The 25,036-nt window shown below is 37.8% G+C and overlaps 1 protein-coding gene across 20 annotated transcripts in view; it reads right to left on the bottom strand.

The window, feature by feature from the left end:
- Positions 1–1,057: 1,057 nt before the first annotated feature.
- Positions 1,058–25,036, bottom strand: part of GPHN (gephyrin) — a 287,927-nt gene continuing 263,948 nt past the window's right edge. For 10 of the 20 annotated variants that reach the window (XM_051791387.1, XM_051791391.1, XM_051791393.1 and 7 more), the window contains 7 exons: positions 22,057–22,128; positions 11,663–11,750; positions 9,559–9,632; positions 6,973–7,037; positions 5,603–5,706; positions 4,329–4,425; positions 1,058–2,062 (listed from right to left, as the gene is read on the bottom strand). In XM_051791387.1, coding sequence (XP_051647347.1) covers positions 1,929–2,062; positions 4,329–4,425; positions 5,603–5,706; positions 6,973–7,037; positions 9,559–9,632; positions 11,663–11,750; positions 22,057–22,128 — 634 coding nt within the window. In that variant the 3' untranslated portion in view covers positions 1,058–1,928. The remainder of the gene's footprint in view (positions 2,063–4,328; positions 4,426–5,602; positions 5,707–6,972; positions 7,038–9,558; positions 9,633–11,662; positions 11,751–22,056; positions 22,129–25,036) is intronic. The other 10 variants (XM_051791390.1, XM_051791398.1, XM_051791401.1 and 7 more) reach the window with 1 other exon arrangement.

Raw genomic sequence — 25,036 nt, 5'->3', positions numbered from 1 at the left:
GTAGACCAGTTATGGTGATCAATATGGCCAAGGCTGAGATGTTGTTTCAGGGAGGCTGCCTATAATAACCCTTGACTATATAATAATATTAATCCTTTGAATTATAATAGGCAGTCTTCTGCATTATTTCTCAGAGAGGACTTAATTCTCCTCTCTCTTCCTTCTTCTGTGGTTTACAACATTGCTACAGTAAACACAGGCATACATGATTTTAATTTGGTATCATCCTGCTGCTACATAGAGTGATCACAAATGTGGACATGTAGTCCAGAACAAAGAAATATGATGAGCAAGTTGTCTTACTATTTTCCTGAACAATCAGCCCCTGGATTGCCTTCAAACACACCTGACTTCAACCTTTGCAATGGCCCATGCAAGGAGTATTCAGGCTGTTTCACTGCAAACAAAGAGTTTGGTTTTAAAACCAGCCTCAGGGATGCCCTGATGCAGTTATAATAGAACTACAGCTCTGGTCCACTGTGGCAGTCAGGATTTAAAACCAGTTTTCTGTGTTCTCCCTGACTAAGTCTTCAAAAACTACTATAGACAAATGTTCTGGCTTCATGAATGGAGCTGATGAGATAGCATTTTACCCATGAACTCCATGAAGTAAGGTGTTGTAGGGCAGTGCTATGATCTTAATCCCAGATGAAATGTGAAATTACCAAAATACATAATCTGGGAAGAGCTGAAAAGTCCATATCTCATGGGGGGAAAAAAGAAAGAGGAAAAGAACACTTGGTCAAATTCCACACAGTGCAGCACGAGGGCTATTTGCAATTGCTATGCAATTTAGATGGGAAAAAGAAAGTATTCTCCATCTTTGACTAGTCTGATTGTAAATCCCACCCACCAAACACTGCTTCTATTTTATTCCTTGGGAGGTGAGTGAGAGAGAGCTCACTCTGTAGTTTTAGTTCACCCATGATAATGTACATGAAGGAAGGCCCCAGATTGCACATACTATTTCTCTTCCTTCCTGTCCTCTTCCCCCACCCCAAATACCCTCTTAAATCACTACTTTTTTGTTTCAAACAAAAAGGCTGAAAAGGTGAAATTTTAAATAATGATTGAGGATTTTTTTATTCATTTAAGTTTCAATATCATTACAGAAAATGTTATGGTACAGAGTTGTTTAACATTAGTTTTATTTCTTTGCTCATTTGATTTCCACATGAATGCTGGTAACACTAATATCTGTACAAGATCAGTCTTTGATTTTTTTTAGTTTTTAGTTCTGTACATTTTTAAATGTATTGGTTAAAAAGGCTGTCAGCACTTAAGGAAGCAATTTTTTTGTTTGTTGAAATAAAAGGTATCCAGTTACTGCCCAAGAGTACTGAGCTGGGTGGCTGCTGGGACAAGAGAGATCCCTGAAAGCACAGCGAGGTGAGAAAACCTCGGGGCTTCATTGGGTTCCCAGTGCAGCCACTCTGCTTTTGGCACTGTGCACATCAACACGAGATACAAGATAAAGAACAAGCAGAAGCTCTCTGTGAAGCGGTTATGAAGCATACTAATAAGGGAAATCCAAGTGTTGTCTACGCTAGTATAAATAAGCAGACAGCCTTGTTTTAAGAGCATAAGTAGTTGTATCTTAAAGATGAGAAAAAACACAAGTTCTGCAGGCACCTACTGCTGTCTACTAAAAGCTACCGCTATTAGAACTAGCATTGAACACACAAAGCAATTGCAAGGAAAGGAAAAAGTTGCTTTGATATAATCAGAATAAATTTCTTTGTTAAGATTTGTTTTAAAGTTTTTTTTAAAAGGTATTTATTTAAATTCCATTTGAAATATATTTCAAGATGTTGACTATACTGATCAACTTTTATCCAAATCAGAAAAACTAGCTGTGCCGTTGCATATTACAGGATACAGTCAATGATATGTGGACATGCATCAAAGCTTCGCTCTTGCTGGTGACATCATAGCCTTCCAATGACCATGACATCCACCACCTCCCCCTTGTGAAGCTCCACATACTGCTCTGTCTTTGGAGGTAGCATCAACAGTCCATTGGCACTGCGCATACTCATCAGACGACTGCTCATCTGATTCCCTACAGGAGACAGAGAACAATTTCAATTAAGTCTTCAGTTAGTTCCAAATGCTGCAACACATCACACAACAAACAAAAGCTGTTATTACGAAGACATTTATGTGGCTAACTTTTTCATAGAGCTGAGATCTTCCTGTTCCAAGGTGAATGGAAACAGAGAGCTCTGTGGAGAATTAGTCAGCTTCTCATCGGACTAGCTCTCAAAATCATCATTCCCTTTACCGATTGCTTTCCTATCCAGCCTTCCACATTATCTGTACATGTATCTTGTCCTAGTAAATTGCTTTTCTGTTCAAATTTCTAATCTTATTAAAATTAGTTTTCTACTTGTATACCTAAATCCAGTTGTACAAACATTAAAATCATCACAGTCTAGAATATTTTTAATATGTTGTTATAGAATAAGTTTGATTAACTTTATTCTCTCTGATTAGAATCATCTAGATTGGAAAATACCTCCAAGATCATTGAGTCCAACCTTTAACTGAACACCACCATTTCAACTAAACCACAGCACTAAGTGCCATGTCCAGTCGTTTCTTGAATACCTCCAGGGATGGTGACTCCACTTTCCTGGGCAGTCCATTCCAAGGCTTAACCACCCTTTCAGTGAAGAAATTCTTCCTGATGTCCAACCTGAACCTCCCCTGGTGCAGCTTGAGGCCATTTCCTCTTATCCTGATGCTAGTTGCCTAGGAGAAGAGACCGACTCCCATCTTGCTACAATCTCCTTTCAGTTGTAGCGAGTGATAAGGTCTCCCTTTAGCCTCCTTTTCTCCAGGCTATACAACTCCAAAGCTGCTTCTCATAGGACTTGTGATCCAGATCCTTCACCAGCTCCATTGCCCTTCTCTGGACGCGCTCCAGCACCTCAATCTCTTTCTCACAGTGAGGGGCCCAGAACTGAACACAGGACTCCAGGTGTGGCCTCACCAGTGCTGAGTACAGGGGGACAGTCACTGCCCTAGTCCTGCTGGCCAAACTATTGCTGATACAAACCAGGATGCCATTGGCCTTCTTGGCCACCTGGGCACACTGCTGGCACACGTTCAGCCAGCTGTTGACTGGCACCCCCAGGTCCTTTTCTGCTGGGCTGCAGAATACTCCTGTTTAGCATCAGTAGCTTAGCACTAGTAGCTAAAATAGTTTTCAATAAAATCAATGCTGCTAGCACAGAACTAGCTGAATCTGGCAGACACGAGCAGAATGAAGAAGGTAAGGATCAAGGAACCAATTCCATGAGAATTAGGTAACTTCAGAAAAAGGCCAAGCCAGCAACAAAGAAACCCAATAAGAAATCAAGAGGCCACTGACCAGAATTAAGTGATTGGATTTTGAGATCAAGTGCTGGATGGTACAAGTATAACCGGAGGGTGCGATCTGGTGTAGGAGTCCCTCTCCAGAGACACCCAGCTCAAGCTGTACCCTGAGAACCACCTCAAAAGAACACTGGGCTTCACAACACATCCTGAATATGAACGGTATCATATTGGTTGTACTGACAGAAAACAAAAATGCAATAAAAAGTCATTCCCTTTAGTTTCTTAGTTTTCAGACTTCCAGATTGACAGAGAAATTATTCCATATTGTCTGTTTGTATAGGGAAAGAACTGATGCACAACAAAACAGAGGTAAACCAAACACAGCATTGTAGATCTAAGTAATAACTTGACTTATAGCTGGAAATGTGTTGGAGGCTGTGTGATGGAATCAATGGTAAGAACTTTATCTGCGTAAACAGTCAGGAACTAATATTTTCCCTGTGGAGACATATATAGAGCTTTGTATTAAACAATTTGGATGTACCAAAAAGACAATTAGTTGTTTAAGGACCTGAATCTCTTGTGAAACTGTCAGTCAGCCTTCTAGCAGTACATAGCTAACAAAGTATTAAAACCTAGTATTTACCTCAACTGCAGCTGAGTATCCTGAAGTATCACTAGGTGGCAAACGGCTAATAAGGCCTTGGTCTACTTTAAGAGAACATATACAATCTCTGCTATCTCTTCTACTTTTCCAGTTCAGCTAGAATCACATTTCTGTTATTTATATTATATAAGTTTTAATGGTTAGGTTCGCAAGTCATATCATGACTGAATTTTGTACTAATATACACGTATGGGTGCACAAGTATGTCAGTAAAACAGTCTGCATAACTAAGGTTATATGAAAAAACATGCGCCCAGGTTTGGTTGTTTTGAGACAAATAGGTAGGAAGGCAAGGACCTGTGTGAGTGTCTGTCAGTCTGTGTGACAGGGCACTAACCTGTACTCTGTGCCCAAGGTAGTGGTTCTTGGTGATGCCAAGTCAGTATACACCGATGATATTCTGGGCGGGGGTCCAATTTTACATCACATGATAACTGCAGAAGAAAAAAAGAAAGGATGAACATGTCATGCATTCACATTGCAGTGTCTAATATAGTGGAACAATCTGTTCAGTTGTTTTTCCTTAAAAAAAACTTGCATTTTGAGGTCAGATGGTATCTAGTGCAAAATTAGAAGCTGTACAAGGCACAGACTGCAGTATTTAAGGAAAATACAACTGTGATATTATAATATCAAAGTTTGTGATGGAGTATACATGCTTAAAGTGGAATATTCCAAAACTGTTCCTTTACTGGGAGTTTACAGATAGTTTTTCTCCTGAAAAAAGCATTTTCTGATCTCTGGATTACATTATCTGGATTAAAGATAACAATGTTAGTTGCATTCAAAATCCTGCTAGCTCTGACAAAAGGGAAATGGCCAATCTTTGAAATGAAAAGACATACAGGAAATGGCTCACAATGGAATTTAATGGAACACATTGGAAAATGAATGCAAAAGTGAAGGTCACTACAAGTTGCTCTCTGTTTTAGAATGTTTTAGCTGTGAGGTAAAGAAAAATCTGGATGCTTGAGGAAGCGCAAAAGAGAGACATGGGATAAGCAGTATGAGAAAAGCGCATAGCCAAGAACACTAGGAAAACTCCAAAACGTGACGTGTTCCTTTGTGTATTATTTGAATCAAAAATAGAAGATAAATACATTATAATAACATGCCTTGCATCTAGATTAAATAGAATTACCGTATTCATGATATATTAGAAGAGTGAATAGTTTAAGGGATTTACATTGCTTAGGGTGGGGGTCATGCGGGTTACTTATACAGATAACAGAAAGGCTTTAAAGTTTGTATTTTCTATCATTAATGCAGAACTATCCAACTCTAGGTATTCACAGATTACTCTGCATTTTTTTACCACAAGTTACAACAACCACTTTTTTAAAACAGAAAAGTGTCCTTCCCACTTGACTGTCAAACGTCTTCCTCTGCATCTGTATATCTCGCTCCATTAGATGGCCATCTAACTCTCAGACGTTATGGGACTGATTATTACAATTAACAGAGATTGAGAATGTATCTTTGTGTGAACTTCCTTCAACTGCCAGAACTAGTCTAGGGCTCAGATTACCCAAACACGGCAGTCTTTCAAAGCCCAAAGAGCTGTGCTTCAACATCTTGAGAGAATTTTTAAATACAGGACAAGCTTCTTACCCTGGCTTTGATGATGGTGGGCCGAGGATCCAGGATACCCTGCATTTTCCTTAGTGCAGGAACAACAAAGAGATTGCAGGTGACAACAGCTGACACAGGGTTACCTGTAGAACAAAGAACAGTTGGTGGTGACTCCCTCTTGATTTACTCTGTGAATTGCTGAAAGTGAAGTCATGTTTTTATAGCAATTTCACTCTACAGAACTCTACAGGGCTTTTCACGCTATGTACAGGAAATGTTTCATTCAAGACTGCCGTGGCATGTGGTAAGTAGAGCTGTTGAAAGCTACACTCTGGATGATGGTGTGCTGAAATCCTGCTCTGACCAGAATTGCCCCATATTACTCAGGCCCCACCATTTGCCTCTGTTCTTCCATGGCCTTTGTCCTATGCCTGGATTTGTCTGGGGCTGGGGCAAGGTTTATTGTGCATAGGTATTGGTTCTATTTCACAGGGCTCTTGATGCATGACTAATGGTTCCCAGACACTTGAAAAAATTGCAATTCCCTAACAGAGTGGAAAAATGGTATAAATACAAATTCTGAGGAGAATTCTACTGATTTATGTTTTCTGTTGACTCACAACAGAGGTTCATGACCATCTGTCAAACACCACTGTCTTACACATCTGGACCTCCCTAGATGACAGTTTTAAAGTAAATACTATGATTAAACAGAGGCTCCATTGATCTCTCCCTTGTAAAAAATGTACTACAGCAACTAAAGCAAGAGAGGGTAAAACCACTAGAGAGACATCTGAAAACCACCAGCTTATCAAGAACATGACTCTGTGTATTTCTGTGTCAAAATTCATGGAAAACCAGAGAGATACGAATAAAATAAATTCCTCCTGATCTAGGAAGGCAGGGATCCCTAAGTAAATGTTTACTCTGAATAGATGCTTTCCCAGGGCACGCATTGGCCAGTGGTGCAGCTGTGCTGCCCTCTTTTGGTTCCACAGTAGGAGCATGATAAACAAAAATATTCTGTGACATGTTCCTTGGCACTCCCTCATTTTTGTCTCCGTTTTCAGTACATCAGAGTGGATGCAATGACTTACACACACACAGAGGATATTTACTGCAAAGGTGGAGGAAGCTAGAGGAGAAAAACGCCCTTATAAAAAAACCCAAGGAAATTGTTGGATGGAAGAAATAAGACCTGTACACCAGCAAATTCTGAGGACAGGAATAAAAGAGAACTCCTTAGTACATTCCTGTAAGTCCATTTCTTCTGGAAATTTCTGAGAAAATCTTACAAGTACCTTCCTTAGGGATGCCAACACCAGGCACAGGTACTGTGTGATGTCACTATTCTGTTTCATGTCTGTCATCTCTGCACAGCAACAAAAGTAACCCAGAAAACATCTTACCTGGGAGCGCAAAGATTATTTTTCTTACGCCATCAATATCCAGAGTTGCAAAAGTTGTTGGCAAGCTATGGAAAAGGAAAGTTATTTAATATCTGCATTAGACTTTGACTTAACATTATTATATAATTTAAAGCATTTGGAAAAAAAAACCAAAACAGAATATCTCTTTCTCAGCAGTTCACTAGCACCTTATGTTTATTCCACACTGTAGTGACAGAACAATTAGTTTTTCTTGGTATTCAGCTATGAAGTTTTAAGTAGGTGAGTTTGCTTCTGGAGAGGAAACATCTAAAAGGAGATGAACTAGTAATCGAAAACCTAATTCTAGCATTGTCTTCATGCCAGAAGCCAATCTGGATTTCTGACAGCAAATGCTAGTTAGTCTGCAGATGAACAAATTCAGATCTACAGCCAGAGCTGCAGCCAGGTAAGACCCAGGTCTATCAGTGAAGAGCTTTGTTTGCCTTTCAGAGCTGCTCCCGAGTCATCTTTAGCATGTCGTTATGAAGGCTATTACAGTTATACAAATAGAAGAGTAATGTTGGCTCAAGAATGTGGCTGGTAAAGAAAAGGGACTCATCATGAAAATAGAATTCTACACACCTGTGTTAATAAAATCATTTTAAACATTAGAAATGATACCTTACAGGAGCAATAATTAGGCTTGAGCCGACCACTTTCACCTGGTCAGCAGATAATAGTTGATGACCAGAAGCAACTTTGGAGATTTGCCACACTTTGGTCATTACAAACTAGTTTTGCATGTGCTAAGACTGATCAATATCCTATTTTACCAGGGGAAGTTAATGTTTGATGTTTCTCTTTCAAAATGTTTCTAACATGATGGGAACCAGATCGGTGGTCTGGTATCAGACCGCCAACTCTTATAACCAGTGCACAAACCAAGGTACAAAAAAATCTAATTGCTAATTCATATTTACTAGAAACTCTGAATTCTCATATGAGATTTCAACACCATCATTGGTAAAGTCTTCCAGTACTTTCTTCTAGCAGTGCTGCTAGGCAAGACATAACTTTACATGAGCTCAGCAACTTTCAGATCAAGTGGATGGATGGTAAATCCCAGGCCCTACTCTACATTCATGTAACACATCAAAATATAGGCATACAACAAATTCTGACTTTGCTCTTGGAACTTACTTAAGGGATTTTTTCCCAACTCACAACTCATATCTAAGGTCTTTTATGACACAGTTAATAAAACCCAAGACACAGTATTTGCTATTGCACTACATACAATGAAAATGAGAGTGCTTAGATTAAGAACTGATGACGAAATGCTTTGGTAGCAGTAAAAAATATCTTTCTTGTGGCATAAAATGAAAATGAATATTTGGGGGAAAAAAGATTTCTTGAAGGTTTTTTAGCTAGTTATTAAAAGTTTATTGCTACAAGGCTACAGAGGGTTCACTAGAAGAAAGAATTATGCTTGCTTTCAGATAAGCCAGAACTAGAATTTAGTATTTTGAATTCTCTAAATCAAGTTATCCATTCCTGTCAGCAGCAGAGGCTGGAGTGCAGATCCCAGTTCAGGGACTTCACTACACCAATTGTAGGAGTATGACAGAAGCAGTGAGCAATTTCCATGCCTGGGCTACATCCACCATGGGAAGAAACGCTTCCAGCTCACTCATTCCTGTTATGGAAGGGAGATGGTGGCAGCAGCAGCACAAGCACCAAGCCCACATGCAGTTCTTTACTGGACTGTATGCAAAGGCACTAAAAGTATTTATCTGTTTTCATAGCAAACACTCACTTTCAGTTCTGCTCCCTGGCAACAGTTATGGACTAGAGGGAATAATTTCTCAAAGCTGTGCTTGGTCTTGCATTGCTGGACCATGCCAACCTAGCTTGCAAACAAACTGCACTCCAAAGCGAGTGAGGTAGAGCTGCAGACATCTTTTCACTACTGCACTGTGAAAGGAAACTATTTTCAATATGTGTAGTTTTCATTTCCTCTATAAAGCAGACTCATTAATGAGCATTACTACGGCAAAGGAAAGCAATGCTTGAAACAGTTTCCTGAGGTGAACTAAACACATAAAGGATTGTGCTTACTTTAAAGTTACTATGCTCAATATGCCAATTAGACAAAGCTTTGTAAATTAGCTGTCATTCCACCTCTCTCAAGGAATTGCTTGTTCGTAGGAAGATAATTTACACAAATTTTGAAGCGAAATAAGATACTCTTTAAGTAAACTAGCAGTTTAATGTCCTTATATTTCCTGGCTATCTCATAACAACGTCAGTGTGAGTGCTGTGATCACACTGAAGACTGTGGCAATGTTTATACCATGCTGGTATACCACTAATCCCCAAACCTGATTTGCAACAGTTATCAGAGAAGTATCTCTTACTGCTAAAAAGTAATTTCCAGTTCCAGTTAATTTCACCCGTAAAGATGATAATTAATCTGAATAGCACTGATTTTGCTTATTTTTCCATATATATCTATTCTGTGGTTTTTAGTATATCTGGAAAACCGAAATCTACTGAAGCACTTCATTAGGATATTTGGCCCAATATAGCCTCCATTTAGGCTGCCTAAACAAAAAGATTTCTTACCCTGGTTTCATAAAAACTCTGCCAAAGTGAATCTGTGCGTGAAGATCAATATCCAGTACCTGTTTAAGATAGTCCTGTTTAAATTAAAAAAAAAATCAATTAAGTAACATCAAAGTGGCTTTACATCATCTAAGCATTCAAAGCAATTAATTAATATCAAGTGAAGATGAAAGACTTTCCATATCCTCAAAGGGCTACAGTTGAGTGGGGAATTTCCAGTATTTGAAAGCAAGTGTTTTCAAAAAGAAGAGGTAAAGCATAGACTCATTTTAGGTGCCAAACCAGACTCCACAAGGACACAGTAACATATTTACTTAAAAGTCACCTGCAATATCAGAATCTTAGAGGACCTCACAAATACCTAAAACATTTTCTATGTCAAAGATGGAAAAAAACCTTTATGGTTCAAAATTAAGACTTAAAATCATCAAGTTATTTAACTTTTGCCATGGAACCTATTTAGCAGTAGATTCAGAGATGTCCTAGTACTTTTGAAATCAGTACTTTACTGTACTATAGAAATCATAGTTTTCCAGGATACTCTAATTATTGTAATTTTCTGGGGACATGGTATAATTCACGGTGGTTGTATTTAACATTCCTTAGAAAGGAAAAACTGTGGGTGACTTGTATGTGAGTTAAGTTAAATGATTTTGCATAAACACAATTGATCCAGTTATTAAAACAAAGTGAATTACTTGTTTAGTCTTTATTGAAAATTGCTGTGCTTAAAGATGTAGTACCCTATCTGTTGTGTTTAGTGAGGTTAAAGATGCAGACTGTAACAGTCATCTGTTTTCCCACCTCTTTTTTTTTCTTGATGTGTGTGTGTTTAAATACTTGGAAAGCAGCATTTCATTTCAGCCAGGCATGAATTCTCAATTATTGATTGCATTAACCCCATTTTTATTTTCTATTTACTTTTTGGATGTTCACAGTTATTTGATTAGAAGTCAGTAGAAACAGAGTAGAAAGCTCAGTATCAGAGGGCAGACCATCAGTGGAATATAGAGCCTATTGACTTTATGCTGTTGTCTCAAATTCAGACTGAGGAGAAATCAGTCAGAAGGCATGAATGTCTGTAAGACCATTCAGCGGTCCAGTCACGTCCTAGTGTTCCTTTCTCTGCACTATGTCACTACATTCCCAGTTTAAAGCACTTGTCCTTGGCTATTTTTCTAAAAATACTGAAAACAACTGGAGTAATTGAAAGTGGTTGGCACTGGTTTAACTAATTACCCATTTTCATGATATATCCAACAATAACATTTCTACTAAAAAAAGTGACAAAAACTCATGTTTGCCATCTCCTAATGACCGTCTTTAGTATTTGTTAGTTATAAAAGGAGAGATGTTTCTTTTACCTGCCAAACTCACAGATTCAGCCTGGGACCAAAAAGGAATCTGAGTCTTCCTTCACATAAGTCATGATTAATAAATGTCCTGAAGGTTCATCTATGCCCCACTAGCATCTGTGTATCCCTGTTTTCTTTGATGGTTTTGGCACAGGGATTACCAACAGGAATTCGATCAACAATTATGTTAATGATTCAAAAGGCAAATATATCAACTCACTAGGTCTCATAGGTATTGCCTCTGTAGGACTATCAGGTGCAAAATGTGCTAAAACTATTTTTGTAACAGATAGAGCTTTGGCATATTTAGGAAACAGATGTGCTGAGTAAAAAAAAGCTTTTTATATACTCAGGTTGCTTTTCCAAGTACTTTTAAAGTATCTTAATTCAATCTACATTTTACCTACTCTAAGAACAAAAATAAGTCTGTTGCCTGCATGTGCTATTAACCAAGCACCTTCCTCATCAAAACTACACAAATCATTCCTTAAATAAAAACACATTTGTAAATCACATTAAGAATTAAAATCTCCTCTGTTGTACTATGTCTACTATAGTACAGTAACAAGAACAAAGGGAACACGGATAGCACTGAAGACTATTTTCTTAATTAATTCACATATAAGTGGTCCAAGAAAAGGAGGATCCCTTTTTAATAAACATTAATACAAAGGTAGGAGCTCTGACGACAGACTCTGGCTTGAAATTCTTACATATACTGTAGCAAATCATACTTAAATTTAGCATACCTTTTCCCCCATAGATACACCTCCTGATGTAATGATCACATCAGCACGGCTGATACCCTCATTCAGTGCATTCAGTAAATCATCTGGGCTACAGAAAAGAACAGGCAATCAGATTAGTGGCATGGAACTATTATGAGTTGTAATGTAAATGAGTGTCTGTGTGCACACATATAGATGCATTTATACACGTGTCTTATAAAAGAGATACTGGCTCTAGAATAATACAAGATATTTTCCTTCTTAAGGCTCCACACTGTTCAATTGAAGTCAAGAACTGCAATCTCATTCGGTGAACACCACACTGTTTGGCACCTTTTTGTCTAAGAGCTTTGCAACAGGAACAGTGGGATACTTTAGATCAGGACTGAAGAGTGCTAATACAAGTGTCTAGGAGTATTCAATTGGCACAGTAGGTAGCAATACAAATGATGATTTAGATGAACTGACAGGGCTATATAAAGGGACCTGACACATGAAAATTACTGGCCACCAAGCAGCCTGCAGTACTACCTGTCTAGCTTACTTGATATGTGCAAAAATGGGGGAAGGCTCCACTTCAAACTTCTACCAGCAAAAGAGTGGGAGTAAGTCCTTTGTTTATCTTCTCCATTAGAGGGCTGTGCAGCAAATCCAGCTGTACATTCACTTCATCTTGAAAAAGCACAATCCATCCTGCTCAGGAGTCTATTCACCTTCATGAAAAACAGTGTAAGGGGAGCTATGATGTTCCTCCGTACAAAGAGTATAACTATGAAGGTGAAGGATGTTGGTGTCCTAACTCTTTCTATTTTAGATCTAAACGGGAAACTTTGAAGTGGGAATTAGATATCTAAGAGCAGTACTGATGCTAATACAGGGGTTCAAGGCATGCAGCGGAGAAACTCAGTAATACAACTCACACAAGGCCAAAGGAATCCAAAGGAATTTCCATTATATTAAATGCATACTTTGCATTTAACATTTGTGAATGACCAGAAGTTGACCAATTGCTACGACTGCATGTAATGTTTCTTCGACAGTATGTTTTCACTTCAATGATCCTGAAAATTTTTCATGAGAGGCTGTTCCTACTTAGAATGCAATTGAAAGAATGGGCAATAATGCTAGCGACTGTATGAAGGACTTCACCTGGAATACAGCATCTCAGGTAAATGGCACACTACAATTACAAAATGCCATTATGGATTATCAAGGCTTTGCAGGCTGAAAATAGCATGTGGGCTATCCTTCTAGAACTTTGTCTATATTTCATTAAAAGTAGAACCACTGCAGTTGTTTTGGAGTTTGAGCTCAAAATAGTAAAACTAGAAATATTATGCAAGTCCTAGTTGACCTTTCACAGACTAGCAGAAATTGTACGTTTCAAAAGGTCTCAGAAAGCAAAATTCTTTCTTCTGAGCATCCTTTCTTTGCCCATGGTTTAGTGAAATATAAGCAGCAGTTAGCATGACATGGTGCTCTGTGCACTACAGTTTATGTGACACAAGAATGACTGCAGTCCCTCACTGAGAAGATATCTCAAGTGCATGCAATCCTGCACACTCCTCATCTTCTCACCAGAGAGCCCTCAGGTGTCCTCTACCCTGGTTATGCCTTACAGGCAGAAAGACTCAAGACCCTTTTCCCACTATGTCCAGTGACTGAAGCAGTATCCTCTTTGGCATGACACTGTGGTTATCCTGCAAACTGTTATTATTTGTTTTGGGTTACATCCACTCTTTAGGGTCATATTGCTTTGTAAGAGGCAGGCAACAAGCTACAGCAGAAAGAAGAGCAGATTGCTGGTGCTACAGACTGTTATCAATAAGATAGAAATATACACTACCCCTTTTTAAAGAGAACAGTGGCTGCAAATATTATGGCATGCCATCATGACTTTTGTTTAGGGTACTGGGTATCTTGGATACTTTTAATGGCCTATAATGAATGGCTAAACTCTGTTTTCTTTGGGAGAAAACATAAAACATACAGACTCAAGCAAAACCATCTCCTTTATTCTTTAGGAAACAAAGACACTTTATCAGCTGCCCCTTCTGAAATCTTAAGATTATTGTCTCCAAAATGCAGCACAAGTTATTGAAGGAAAGCAGAAAGAAGCAAGTCTGCTGTTGGCTACTGTCAGTATTTTCTTCAAAACCAAGTCTTTCATGTCGATTGTCTAAGTATTATCTGTAGGTAATAAGATATTGTTTAAGAATGTTATGGAGTTTGTAATAGGAAGTCTCTCAAGGTCTAAGTATTCCATAATTCTTGCCAATGAGAGTGCAGATTGGAATGCAGCAAGGAATACATATTCACTGCACATACTAGCATTTCTTAAGCTCAACAGTCAGAGACTAATGTCACTACTACTAGCCTAAGACTACTTTCAGTACATTTAACTTATTAGGTGGTGATGGAGTTGAGGACCTTATCTGGAGCTTGCCCCAGGCTGGCTCTTTCATTTTATCTTGTTAAATTATTTCGAAGTTATTCATAGGTAGCAAGACCACCTGTCTGTGGACATGCTAATTCTGGATTATGAAGTGTGCTTGCTTTTCGCTGTGGTTTGAGAATAATAGAAGGAAAGTAAAAAGCAAACAAGTATATATTTAACTGTTGTTTAAATTTAAATAGAATGGAAGTGCTGCTACTTACATCCTGAACTTATCTATGTGTTTGTATATTATAAAATTACTTAACAAAGAAAAAAAAAATTAAACTTCCCCTCTCCCAAAATAAGCCCAAACTCAAACATGTGAGGACCCCTATTCTCACCTTTCTTTATGAGGGTAGCACATCACTGGAGTAGTTCATCATTCAGTTTTTTATTATGTCATGTAAAAAGTTGAATATTACTGGACTTGGTGCATTTTTTAGCACTTCCAGTAAATGATCTGTATAATATACCCTTTTCTTTACCGTCTGTATAATGCAAGACATTTAAAAATTCTACCCCTAAAACTTTATCCAACTAATAGCACTGTATATCATTTTTAGATAGTTGCAAAATGCATTTAATTCTTCCAAAACGAAAGATGTGATAGAAATTTTGTTGTAATGAACTGAATAATGTTAGTTTGATTTTTCTTCTGAAGAAAGGAGACATTTACAGAATTCCCTCCCTTGTATTTGTTCTTTTTACCATTTTTGGCAGCCTCCTTTTTGTCACTCAGGCCTGCCTGACTTTATGAGGTACTTCAGGCTGGTAGTTTCACGACTCTGCAATTAGCACTAAGCACTCCTTACAGGAGTCACCTGTTGTAATCTTCAATCAACACTGTAGTAAACATTTTCCTTTCCTTCAGTGGATTTAATGCAGACAGTTATTGCTCAAATTGCATATTAACACAAATTTGATATAATCAGATAACAAGATACTATTTGTTTCATTTGTTGTGTAACAGTGAGCAGCTTCTCCTTTGGATTGACATGGAAAGGGAATAAATAATTAAAAACAATAAAATTCTGAAAGAATAGACAAGATAACTTTGGCATCTGAGCATAACACAACATGACAGTTCTAAACGGCATGTGACAAATCACCTTGAAGCTGAAAAATAACACTCAGTGTCTGAGCAGGTACAAATCAGCAGCTGTATTCTGAAGCCCTAGCCATTACTAGGGGCAGGATACTGGATTAGCTAGACTAATGGTCTAATTTACCATGATAAATCCTTTAAAATGTCTTGCCAAAGTGCTATTCTTGGATTTTTTTCCTTCATGGACAGAACTGTAATAAGTGCTCAAATATAATGGTAAATACTTTAATCAATGTAAAGTAGATTTTGATGGGAAGTCTCATTTCCAGATGGGAAAACTATTCTGTTTCATTTGGTGATTTTCAAAGTCAGAGTGACATTGTGCACAAAAAGGAAGTGTGCTTTTTTAACATGCTGCAACTTTAAAAAAGTTATACTCTCTATGTTTCAGATCACATCTGAGCATCTTCTGTAAATACCTCGAAGAAAATTTGTTCTATAAGGGCTGCATAGAGTTTATGAAACTATTTATATAGATAAATAAGGACAAATCCAAACTTTCTCTAAACATCTAGAGCAGGTTGTGTCTGCAGAAATATTATGTGTACTGTACCTACCATTTTTAAACTGTAGACATAATAATTTGTATAAAGAGTGCATGTATTTTTAAGTATATCTTTATATTCTCTGCTAATTTTGCTAGTTTGATAAACAGAGTATCTACTTTGCTATCACAATTTCCTGACCCTCTTTGTTCAGTTTCATGGAACAGAATGAGCATTACAATCTGGAAATTAGTTGGAAGGTAACTTGTATAATGGCAGCAGCATGCATCCAGTAAGCAGATGCATGACATTGCAGTTGATGTGCCACTTGATTTCATTACTTTCAAGAGAGGACTTGCAGGATGGCAATATAGCAGAACAGGGACACCTTATGGATTCATAAAAAATTCTGATTATCAAAGCTAGTTTGTGGAAAACTTCTGCAACATTTGATTACTGAGCCTTTGAACTGAAAAGATACACAGGAAAGCTTAAGAGCTTGAACAAGAAAATAATGCAAGCCTCATTAAAATAGACATTAGCCATGTAGATTTTTTTCTTTTCACTCTCAAAAGAAATAGCTACGTTAGAGTCAAGACCAAAGAATCCTCTATGTTTTAAGTGCCATTTTGAAGTACCCTAAATTACAGTGTAATTTTCTCTTTCAAATAGAAATCAACATCTGTTAATTTACTTTAGTTGATCCTATTGTTATGCTTCACTGTCATTAATTATAAATCTGTCAGCTTTTCCGGTGATACAACCCTTCACAGCAGAAGTTTGATACATGAAATTAAACTTCTCAGTTTTAAAATTTAATTTAGAAAACAAATAACAGCAAATGGTGTTCTGCATCACCTACTACTCTGGAATAAAATGAGTGATCCCTGTTAAAATTGAACTGCAACCTTTAGTTAGGACTGACTTATCAAGCCATTGTCACAGTACAAAATCCATAGTTCATTACTAATTTCCAGGACCATTTCCATCGTGTTCTTTGCCACAGTAGTCTCATTCATTCAAATTAACCTCATTACCTGACAGTCATTTCCAGTCCTTGCTGTCCATTGTCATATACAGCTATTACTACTGGGTGGTTAATCAAACACTTGTGATTTTTTTATTTTCCTATGCAGCCAGCCTGGGTTTTTATATACACAGGTCTTCTGGAAACCTGTACTTGCAAAATTTGTGCATGCAAACCATCACAGTTAAAACTGTGTGCTTTACAGATATATTGGACACGGATACAGAAAGATACACATGCACCATAATGCACCAGATGCATGCAGAAGTGTCTATTGTGAGTTCAAAAGCTCAGAAACAGACGTGGGTAACCTTTCTTGCCTACTGTTTTACTTTATTTGAAAGTGTCTCAAGTATTTCAGTTATATGCTGAAAGATATGATCTTTCACAGATTCAGAGACGCTACAGATTCCTGGACACGCAGTGAAAACTGAAGTGCTAGCAGTGATCCTACATCAATCACACTAAAGACCAAAGTAGACCAGCTGCTCCTCAAAACTACAGTAGTTAACTGTAAACTTCAAAAGGCTATGTGCCATCTGGAGGTGCCCTGAGTTTAGCACATTCTGGTCATGTCCCCACAAACTGAGAACAGTGGTTTGTATTAGTTTTGCTTCTTATGAGATCTCATTTCTGCTAAACAGGAGGCCCTAAAGAAGAAAAGGTTTAACTGAGGTACAAGGACCTGCCAGAAATTCCCCTTACACGCAAAGATTCCTTTCAAACTTCTAGTTCGACATCAGAAAAAACCCTCCACCTCCAAAGAACCAAGGAATTTACCAAAGAAAAACTTCCACCAAATAACCAAGAGACTGTACTTATTGTACTCAAACAGAGATCTCATCATGCTCAATGACATTTCTTTTTGAGGAAAGATGGGATATGGATTTGATCTTTTATGATTAACTCTCATTTTTCTTCTTCTGCTCATCCAGTTGAGGTGACAGATTTCAAACTGAATAGATAAATGCAGCTAGGCATAAAGACAAAGTCTGTCACCCACTTCTCACCTCATGGCCAAGAGGAATATTTTACATATCAGTAATGTGCAGGATGCAGAATGGTGAATAGATGCCATATTAGGTTTAGCCAACTAAAATCCAACTTCTGTAGAATGTAATACTGAATGTAAATCGATGAATATATTTCAATAAATGTAATTCAATGAATGAATATTTGAATGCAATAGGAATTCCGTGTTTTGACTAGTATGGGTTCTGAATGAAGAACAAAATCCAATTTTGATGATGTACGTAGTAACATATGGATACTCTCGTGAAAGTATTTGTTTCAAATATATCTCGTCAGTATTTGTTTCAAAATTCTCAAGTGTATTTCATCACGTTCTCATAATGTTTCTTCCTTCTACCTTCTGTGGTATATCCCTGGATCACTTTGAACAGATGCAATATGTTTTCCCTAGGAATATAGGTCAGCTTGTGAGGAAGGCTGGAATAATTACAGCAGCTTTTGGCTTGTTCAACATGACTGTGTAAGTTTTGTCTATTTCATAGCAACATAAAAGAGTCTGTCTTTGGTACTTTTTGCTGCTCCTTTAATTGCTGCTGCTGTAAATAAGAATGATATTTGCAGAGTATTCTTTTTTTATGTTACATTTATGAACTCAGAGGTTTTGCTTAGAGGTCTTCATTAGAGGTCTTCAACTCTTTTGCTGACGTTACCATGAGGTCTGTCTAGTGCTTCAATGTTTTCTCTGTATCTGGACAACATCTTTTTCTCCATTGTTTCCATGAACTGTTTCAGAAGACTCCCACTCATATATATGCCAGAATGACAAAAGACCAGGGAGATCAAAAAAAGAGATAGCCATGGGAATGCTACAGGAAAAAGTCTCATGCTGTAGAACCTAGGTTTTATGTACTATGGAGCACATTCCTACATGAAGGGTCCTGTATCACATTCTTGTCTGCTACTTGTGTATATTCATCTGCAAGCATTTGCTTTTGAACTGTAGCGAATTCTTCCATCAGTGCTGAAAGAACAGGACCAAAGCTTTGATAACAGTTGTCTTCAGGTGCTGTGCTGTCGTACTAACCCATGAGCACTTTATTCACCCTAAATCCAGGATAGTGTGTGTGTCCTCTAAATGTAAGAAGCAGCCTGAGAACTGCTGGTTTCTACTAATTAAAAAATTATCTCTGGCTATTTTACTGTCTGAGGACAATGACAAGGACTTATCACTATACTTACCAGAAATCCATTAGTTTTTCCAATAAATTGGATGGGACTACACTGATAAAGATTTTTATTTTATCTTCCTTCTTACAAAGGAAGTAAATCAATATGGATTCATTGAAAAGTTTGCACTTTTGGAATGGAAAATATTCAACAGTTGTAGCTGGGTTGTAACAATATGACTGAAGATTACACCACACAATACAATAATCAATGCCAAAGACATGTCAGTGCACTGCTCAGTCTGAAGGGTAACTGTGGTTCTCCAATTATTTCACTCATGAAATATGAGAGTTGGCTTATACTGATGTCCTAGTTAGAGCAGCCGGGAGACTGAAATAACTGAAGTTAAAATTATGTGATGGATGTAATTAGTGCCAGCCATTTATGTAAAGCAAATAGTATTGCTTTATGCCAAATTTATTGCCAAATCTGACATATGGTAAAATGGTATTGTTGCCATGTAATTTCTTACCTTTTCATTTTAACTTAGCCTCAGTTTTAAGTAAGAGTAAATTTTAAATTTTAAATATATTTGAAATGAATTTTAAGAAACTTCATCCCCCATGTAAACTGGTGTAACTGCTATTGGACTACAATATAGATGTCTCTATGACAGGTAGAAATGGAGTCCCTAAAAGCAATGCCTCAAAATGAAGGCTTTCTTTAGAAAGCTCTACCTTTTACACAACCATAACTTAGCCACATGAAAAAATGTCTGTCTCCAGGAGAAAAATGACTTGGAAGCCACAGGTCAGAGACAATATAAAAAGACCTTTTAAAATTCCCTGTCATCAGCTGTGTCCTAAAACAAACAGCTATTTTTTAGAAAATGTGAAATGAAATAATGACATTGATTTTTGTTTATTGAAATATACAAGTTTCCCAAGAAGAGTAAACTACAGTATTAGAAATTAGTGAAGAGAAGGAACTGAGAAACTTAGCCTGTTTGAGACCAGCAACTCAACTGGTCACAATAGCCCCATGCAGTGCTACAGGCTTCCAGATTGGCTGGAAAGTGGCCCAGCAGAAAAGGACCTGGGAGTGTTGGTCAACATGAGCCAGCAGTGTGCCCAGGTGGCCAAGAAGGCCAATGGCATCATGGCCTGTATCAGCAATAGTGTGGCCAGCAGGACCAGGGCAGTGATTGTCTGAGGCCACGCCTCGAGTCCTGTGCTCAGTTCTGGGCCCCTCACTACAAGAAGGACATTGAGGTGCTGGTGTGTGTCCAGAAAAGGGCAATGGAGCTGGTGAAGGGACTGGGGCACAGGCCCTATGAGGAGTGGCTGAGGAAGCTCCGGTTCTTTAGCCTGGAGAGAAGGAGGCTCAGGGGAGCCCTATCACTCTCTACAACTACCTGAAAGGAGGTTGTAGCCAGGTGGAGATCAGGCAACCAGTAACAAGACAAGAGGACATTGTCTTAAGCTGCACCAGGGGAGGTTCAGGTTGGACATTAGGAAGAAATTCTTCACAGAAACGATGATTAGATATTGGAATGGGCTGCCCAGGGAGCTGGTGGAGTCACTGTCCCTGGACATGTTTAAGGAAAGACTAGATGTTGCACTTAGTGCCAAGGTCTAGTTGACATGGTGATGTTCCGTGATAGGTTGGATGATCCTAGAGGTCTTTTCCAACCTAATTGATTCTGCGATTCTGTAATTTTTTGACAGCTGTTAATCAATGGAAGGAAATTTCATTTGTCTGTACAATACTGGACTCTATTCCTTAAAGTACAAAGATGTTTTTAGTGTAAGAAAATGCCCATTGCATCTTTTTGTGCTTTGGGAGCCGAAGCATTTTCTTATTGCTCATGCTTTGGGTAGCAAGGTTTATTTTAGGGTCTGTTTTTGATTGATGCTTGCCCTAGCACTGCTTAGAAGAGCCAGAAGGCTCACTTAATGTTTCAGGCTGCTACCAATGATCTGTGAATTGACTTGCATGAGAAATTTCAAGTTGGTCACCTGCTGGTAAATTCCAGCTTCTAAGCAATTTCAGATAACGCAGACAGTCTGTATCATGTTCTTCACATTAATCTAAAATATTTTAAAGACTACAGGTTCTTGTAAATGAATTGCAATTAAGTTTTTTGGGATGTGTAGAGTATAGCAAAAGATTCCAGTGGGTTGATCTCTAGTCAATTTCATGAGGAAACCCTAGATTTATTTAACACCTGGCTTCAGTGTGAACAACCAATTGTTAAACAAGAACCAGTTTTTTGAGAGCTAAGGATATGGCAGATGGATTCAGTAACGAGAACAGAAACTTGTTTTTACAGCATGCAAAGTGAACGTTAAGCTATAAGCCAGTCTTCCGACCTTGTTATAAAAATAGGTCCACTTACCCCAGTGAGGATCCTCATGTCTAAATTTTCAGGCACTAGCCTTCTATAGGATTTTCATTACTTTTCTACCTATTTTTAATTCCTACAAGAATGAAACTGTAGAAACTATTTTTTTTCTGTTTATTAATGGAGGAAATAACAGGTGGTTTACTTTTCCTCTGTTATCACTCCTGCCCCTTTGGCCTGTCTGTGTTAGAGGGCAAGTTCTGTAAATTAATCTATATTATTAACCATCTCCCTAAATAAGACGTGTTATATAATTGTACATGTATTTTGGAAAAAATGCATAGTGGATAGTTTAGAGATTTCATGAATATTCCAGTTAGCCTGCTTTAGTAGTGGAAAACCAAGTCTGAGTATCATAGAATCACAAAATATCCTGAGTTGGAAGGGACCCACAAGGATCGTTGAAGTCCAACTCTTGCTATGACTGAAGAGTCATTACAGTGACTTCCCTGGAGTTGTACTCCACTACTACCTTCAAACAGCTTTTTTCCTAATTTGCTCTATTTTTAGAAGGGAAAAGTCTTGGTGGATAAAGATGTTTGCTGCTACTGACGAGTAATGTAAACATTCTTGGTACTAACAGAATTTAAAATTTTTCAATATCATGGAGCCATGTAAGACTACAGTGCACTGGTGCATAAGAACTTAACTGACAAGGCAGTGTTACTTAATGGACAGAATAAAACACCATTTGCTTCTGTATGGCAACCATTGGTAGAATCCATGCTCCAAGCTCTGCACTGACAGACACCCAGTTGAGCCTGTCTGTGAGCATGCATGTGCCTCAACGTCCCAAGTGTTTTAAAAACAGTGCTCACCAATCTGGTAGGCCTGTCTCCGCAGTGTTCTGGAAGCTCTGTGTCCCTTCTTCTTTAAAAACATCTGGCTTCCTGAGGGTAAAGGAAGCAGAAGGGGTATAATAAAGAGCCAGGGAAGGAGAGAGTCTCCTGGGGTCAAAGGGAAGCTCTGTGCCCAGCTGTGTCCCCCTTGGTGGCTCTGAATATTCAAAATCCACCATGGGAAATGCTTCCTCTTTGCAAGACCAGCCAATGGGAGAGAAAGGGATTGCATGGGAACATATCTCTATTACAGTTTGGACAGGCTTCTCATAAGGATTGAAAAGTGAAGTTAAGGAAGGATTTAGGCTCAAATGGGCATGCCAACAATGCATAGTTCATTTTTCCTTGCAGAGTCTATGGAGAAACTTCTTTACTTTTTACTTCCAAACAACACAAAATGAAGTGTTAAACAACTTGACATTTTGGAAGGAGGATCACAGATAATGGGAAAATATTTGGAGATGGGCCCCACTGAAACATTTTTACTCACACTTTTAGCTTCTTATTCAGGAAATAGGTCTCAAGGCATAATAACTGTCACCTTCTTGACTACAAGGGGGAAAGAGCTATTTATCCTAATTTTATAACTCCATAGTCAATAAAGATGCCACTTCATTCATGAGAAGCTTCATACCCAGCAACCCTTTTGCAAGAGGCAGGATCAGAAAAAATGTCCAAAACTGAGAAAGTTACTCCTATCATGACCTTATGTTAAACAATTAATGTTTTGCTATGAATTCCCATTTTATGAAGGCAGCATTACCTTTTACATATCTTTCCTCCAAGTCACTTTTACTGTGAAAAAACTATTTTTAGATAGTGCACTTTGTAACAGAAATATAAAATTAATAGAAATCTATGTTTTTATATTCTTAAATGTAAGACAATGAAATGTAACATGTAAAAAAATCTTCATTTGACGTGAAGATACATAGACATACCTTTTTTAAAAAACTAAAATACGATATTAAAGCTTGAAATGGACCATGTCATGAATCATCATTGTGCAACTCTTGAATCTGTTTTTCTTATCAGCTGTCTGGACTATTAACAACAAAGTCAACATTCCTTCCCAGTTCCCAGCCCAGACTCGGCTGTTCCTGCACAGAGCAGCTTCAGTCTGGCATTTCAAAGATCACTTCTGGGCACACAGAGGTCCTGTCTGACTGGAGAATGAGAGGATAACAGTGGGTCAGTGCCCCTGCACTATTGTTATACTGTTACACGTGCACAGGGTCACTGCTAACGTGAAATCTAAAATCCTCTTTTATCACCTTGTAAATCCCTGCCAAGCTTCTTCTCATATGTCATCTCAGAAAGCATCTGTGAGATCAGATACATACTAATGTTGCTTGGAAGTCATGGAAAAATATTAAAACTATTCAGGTTATAAGTTTAGATATCTATTTCTTTTGGACAGGTTTCCCAAGATAGACATTTCCTAAAATGGCTTCAGTCCCTCATTTGTTCCTCTGTTCATTGCCAGAGAACAAAGGCAATCTTTATTTCTCAAAATAGGGTCACTGTGTCAGGAAGTGACACAGAAAAGATTTTCAAGTTTCACAAACAATCTCACCTTCTGGTTTACTCCTCAACTACTACTTATCAACAGCAGTTTCAAAAATCCAAACCTTTTTCCAGCTCTCTTGTGTTATTTCTGCTGGCACTGGTCTTCTGAGTTTGTGCTTCTACATATTGTCCATTACTATAACATGAAAATTAACTTAATTTTCTGAAATAAGACTTAAGAGATTACTTGCAACCAGGGGAATTAATTTTCATTTTTTAACGGCTTTTATTTAGGATAGTCTGAGAACCTTCCTGAACTTGCTTCTGTTTGAACTGTAAATATATATCCAATCTCACTTTGAAATGAGTATCTACCAAAGCATTTGATACAGTTTCCTAATTACTATTCTTGTTAAAATCATTCTTTACTTACAGTCTAAATTAGTCTAACTTGAATATATAGGCATTGCTGCTGAAATAGAAACTTTATTCAGTTTATTCTCCATGTGGCTCAGTATTATTGGAATGTAATCAAGTCATCTTGTAAGAATATCTTGTTGAACTAAACAGCCTGAGTTCTAATACTTTGGAGTACACAGTCCATCTTTCAAGCATGTAAGAAATTCAATGGTTCTTGTCTTGGGAATACACAGGTAAGGTCAAAAACAACCTTCTAATTCTATAGGAGACAGCTCTTTATATATATGTTAGAATTTGTATTTCAATGATTCTCAAATCTTTTCCTAAATCTTTACTACTCAGGACATAATCCTCCATCCTGTAAATTTTACTTACATTCTTCAGTCCTACATATATGAATTCATACTTGGCTGTATTAACAATATACTTAAACCAGTTTTCTAAGTGATTCCTATCATTGACACAGTGACGCATCTTCAACGTTCATCACTTCTATGATTGTTCTGTATCTACTGCCTTTACTAGTTTTAGTTATTTTCTTCTAGGGTATTAGTAGTAAAATTTCAATCCTCAGAAATTTCTCAGTGACTTGGAAACCCAAATTCCCAAATTCCCAAACCCAAATAAGAAAGTCATTTAAGCAAATGGTATTTTGGCCTCTAGAAGCTGAAGCTCTCTTGAAAACAGAACTTATGAGGAGAACTTATGTCTCCAAGTATATTTAAAATAATTAACATATGCCTCTAAAATAGGCCACAGTAAGTTTTCTTTCCCTCCAACAAACAGATTCCCTCTGTTTTCAAAGACAGGATTTTCATAGTATTCTGTCCTCTTTACTATTTGCTGTTTAGCGTCATATTCTACTACTGGGCTGCAATTCTATAAATACTAATTCAGGAAGAAGTCCATGCTTGTGTTGAAGACAGTTAAGAAAATGACACAGTGTTGTGCATTAGCTTTGCAACTGCCATTTCTACAACATGAAATTTTATAACCTGTCACACTACGTAGCTTCCTACTAGTACAGAAG

This window comes from Manacus candei, unplaced genomic scaffold (assembly GCF_025592945.1).
Source record: "Manacus candei isolate 608988 ecotype Guabito, Panama unplaced genomic scaffold, ASM2559294v1 h1tg000033l, whole genome shotgun sequence".
Classification (NCBI taxonomy): Eukaryota; Metazoa; Chordata; class Aves; order Passeriformes; family Pipridae; genus Manacus; species Manacus candei.
This window is presented reverse-complemented; position numbering and strand designations above follow the sequence as displayed.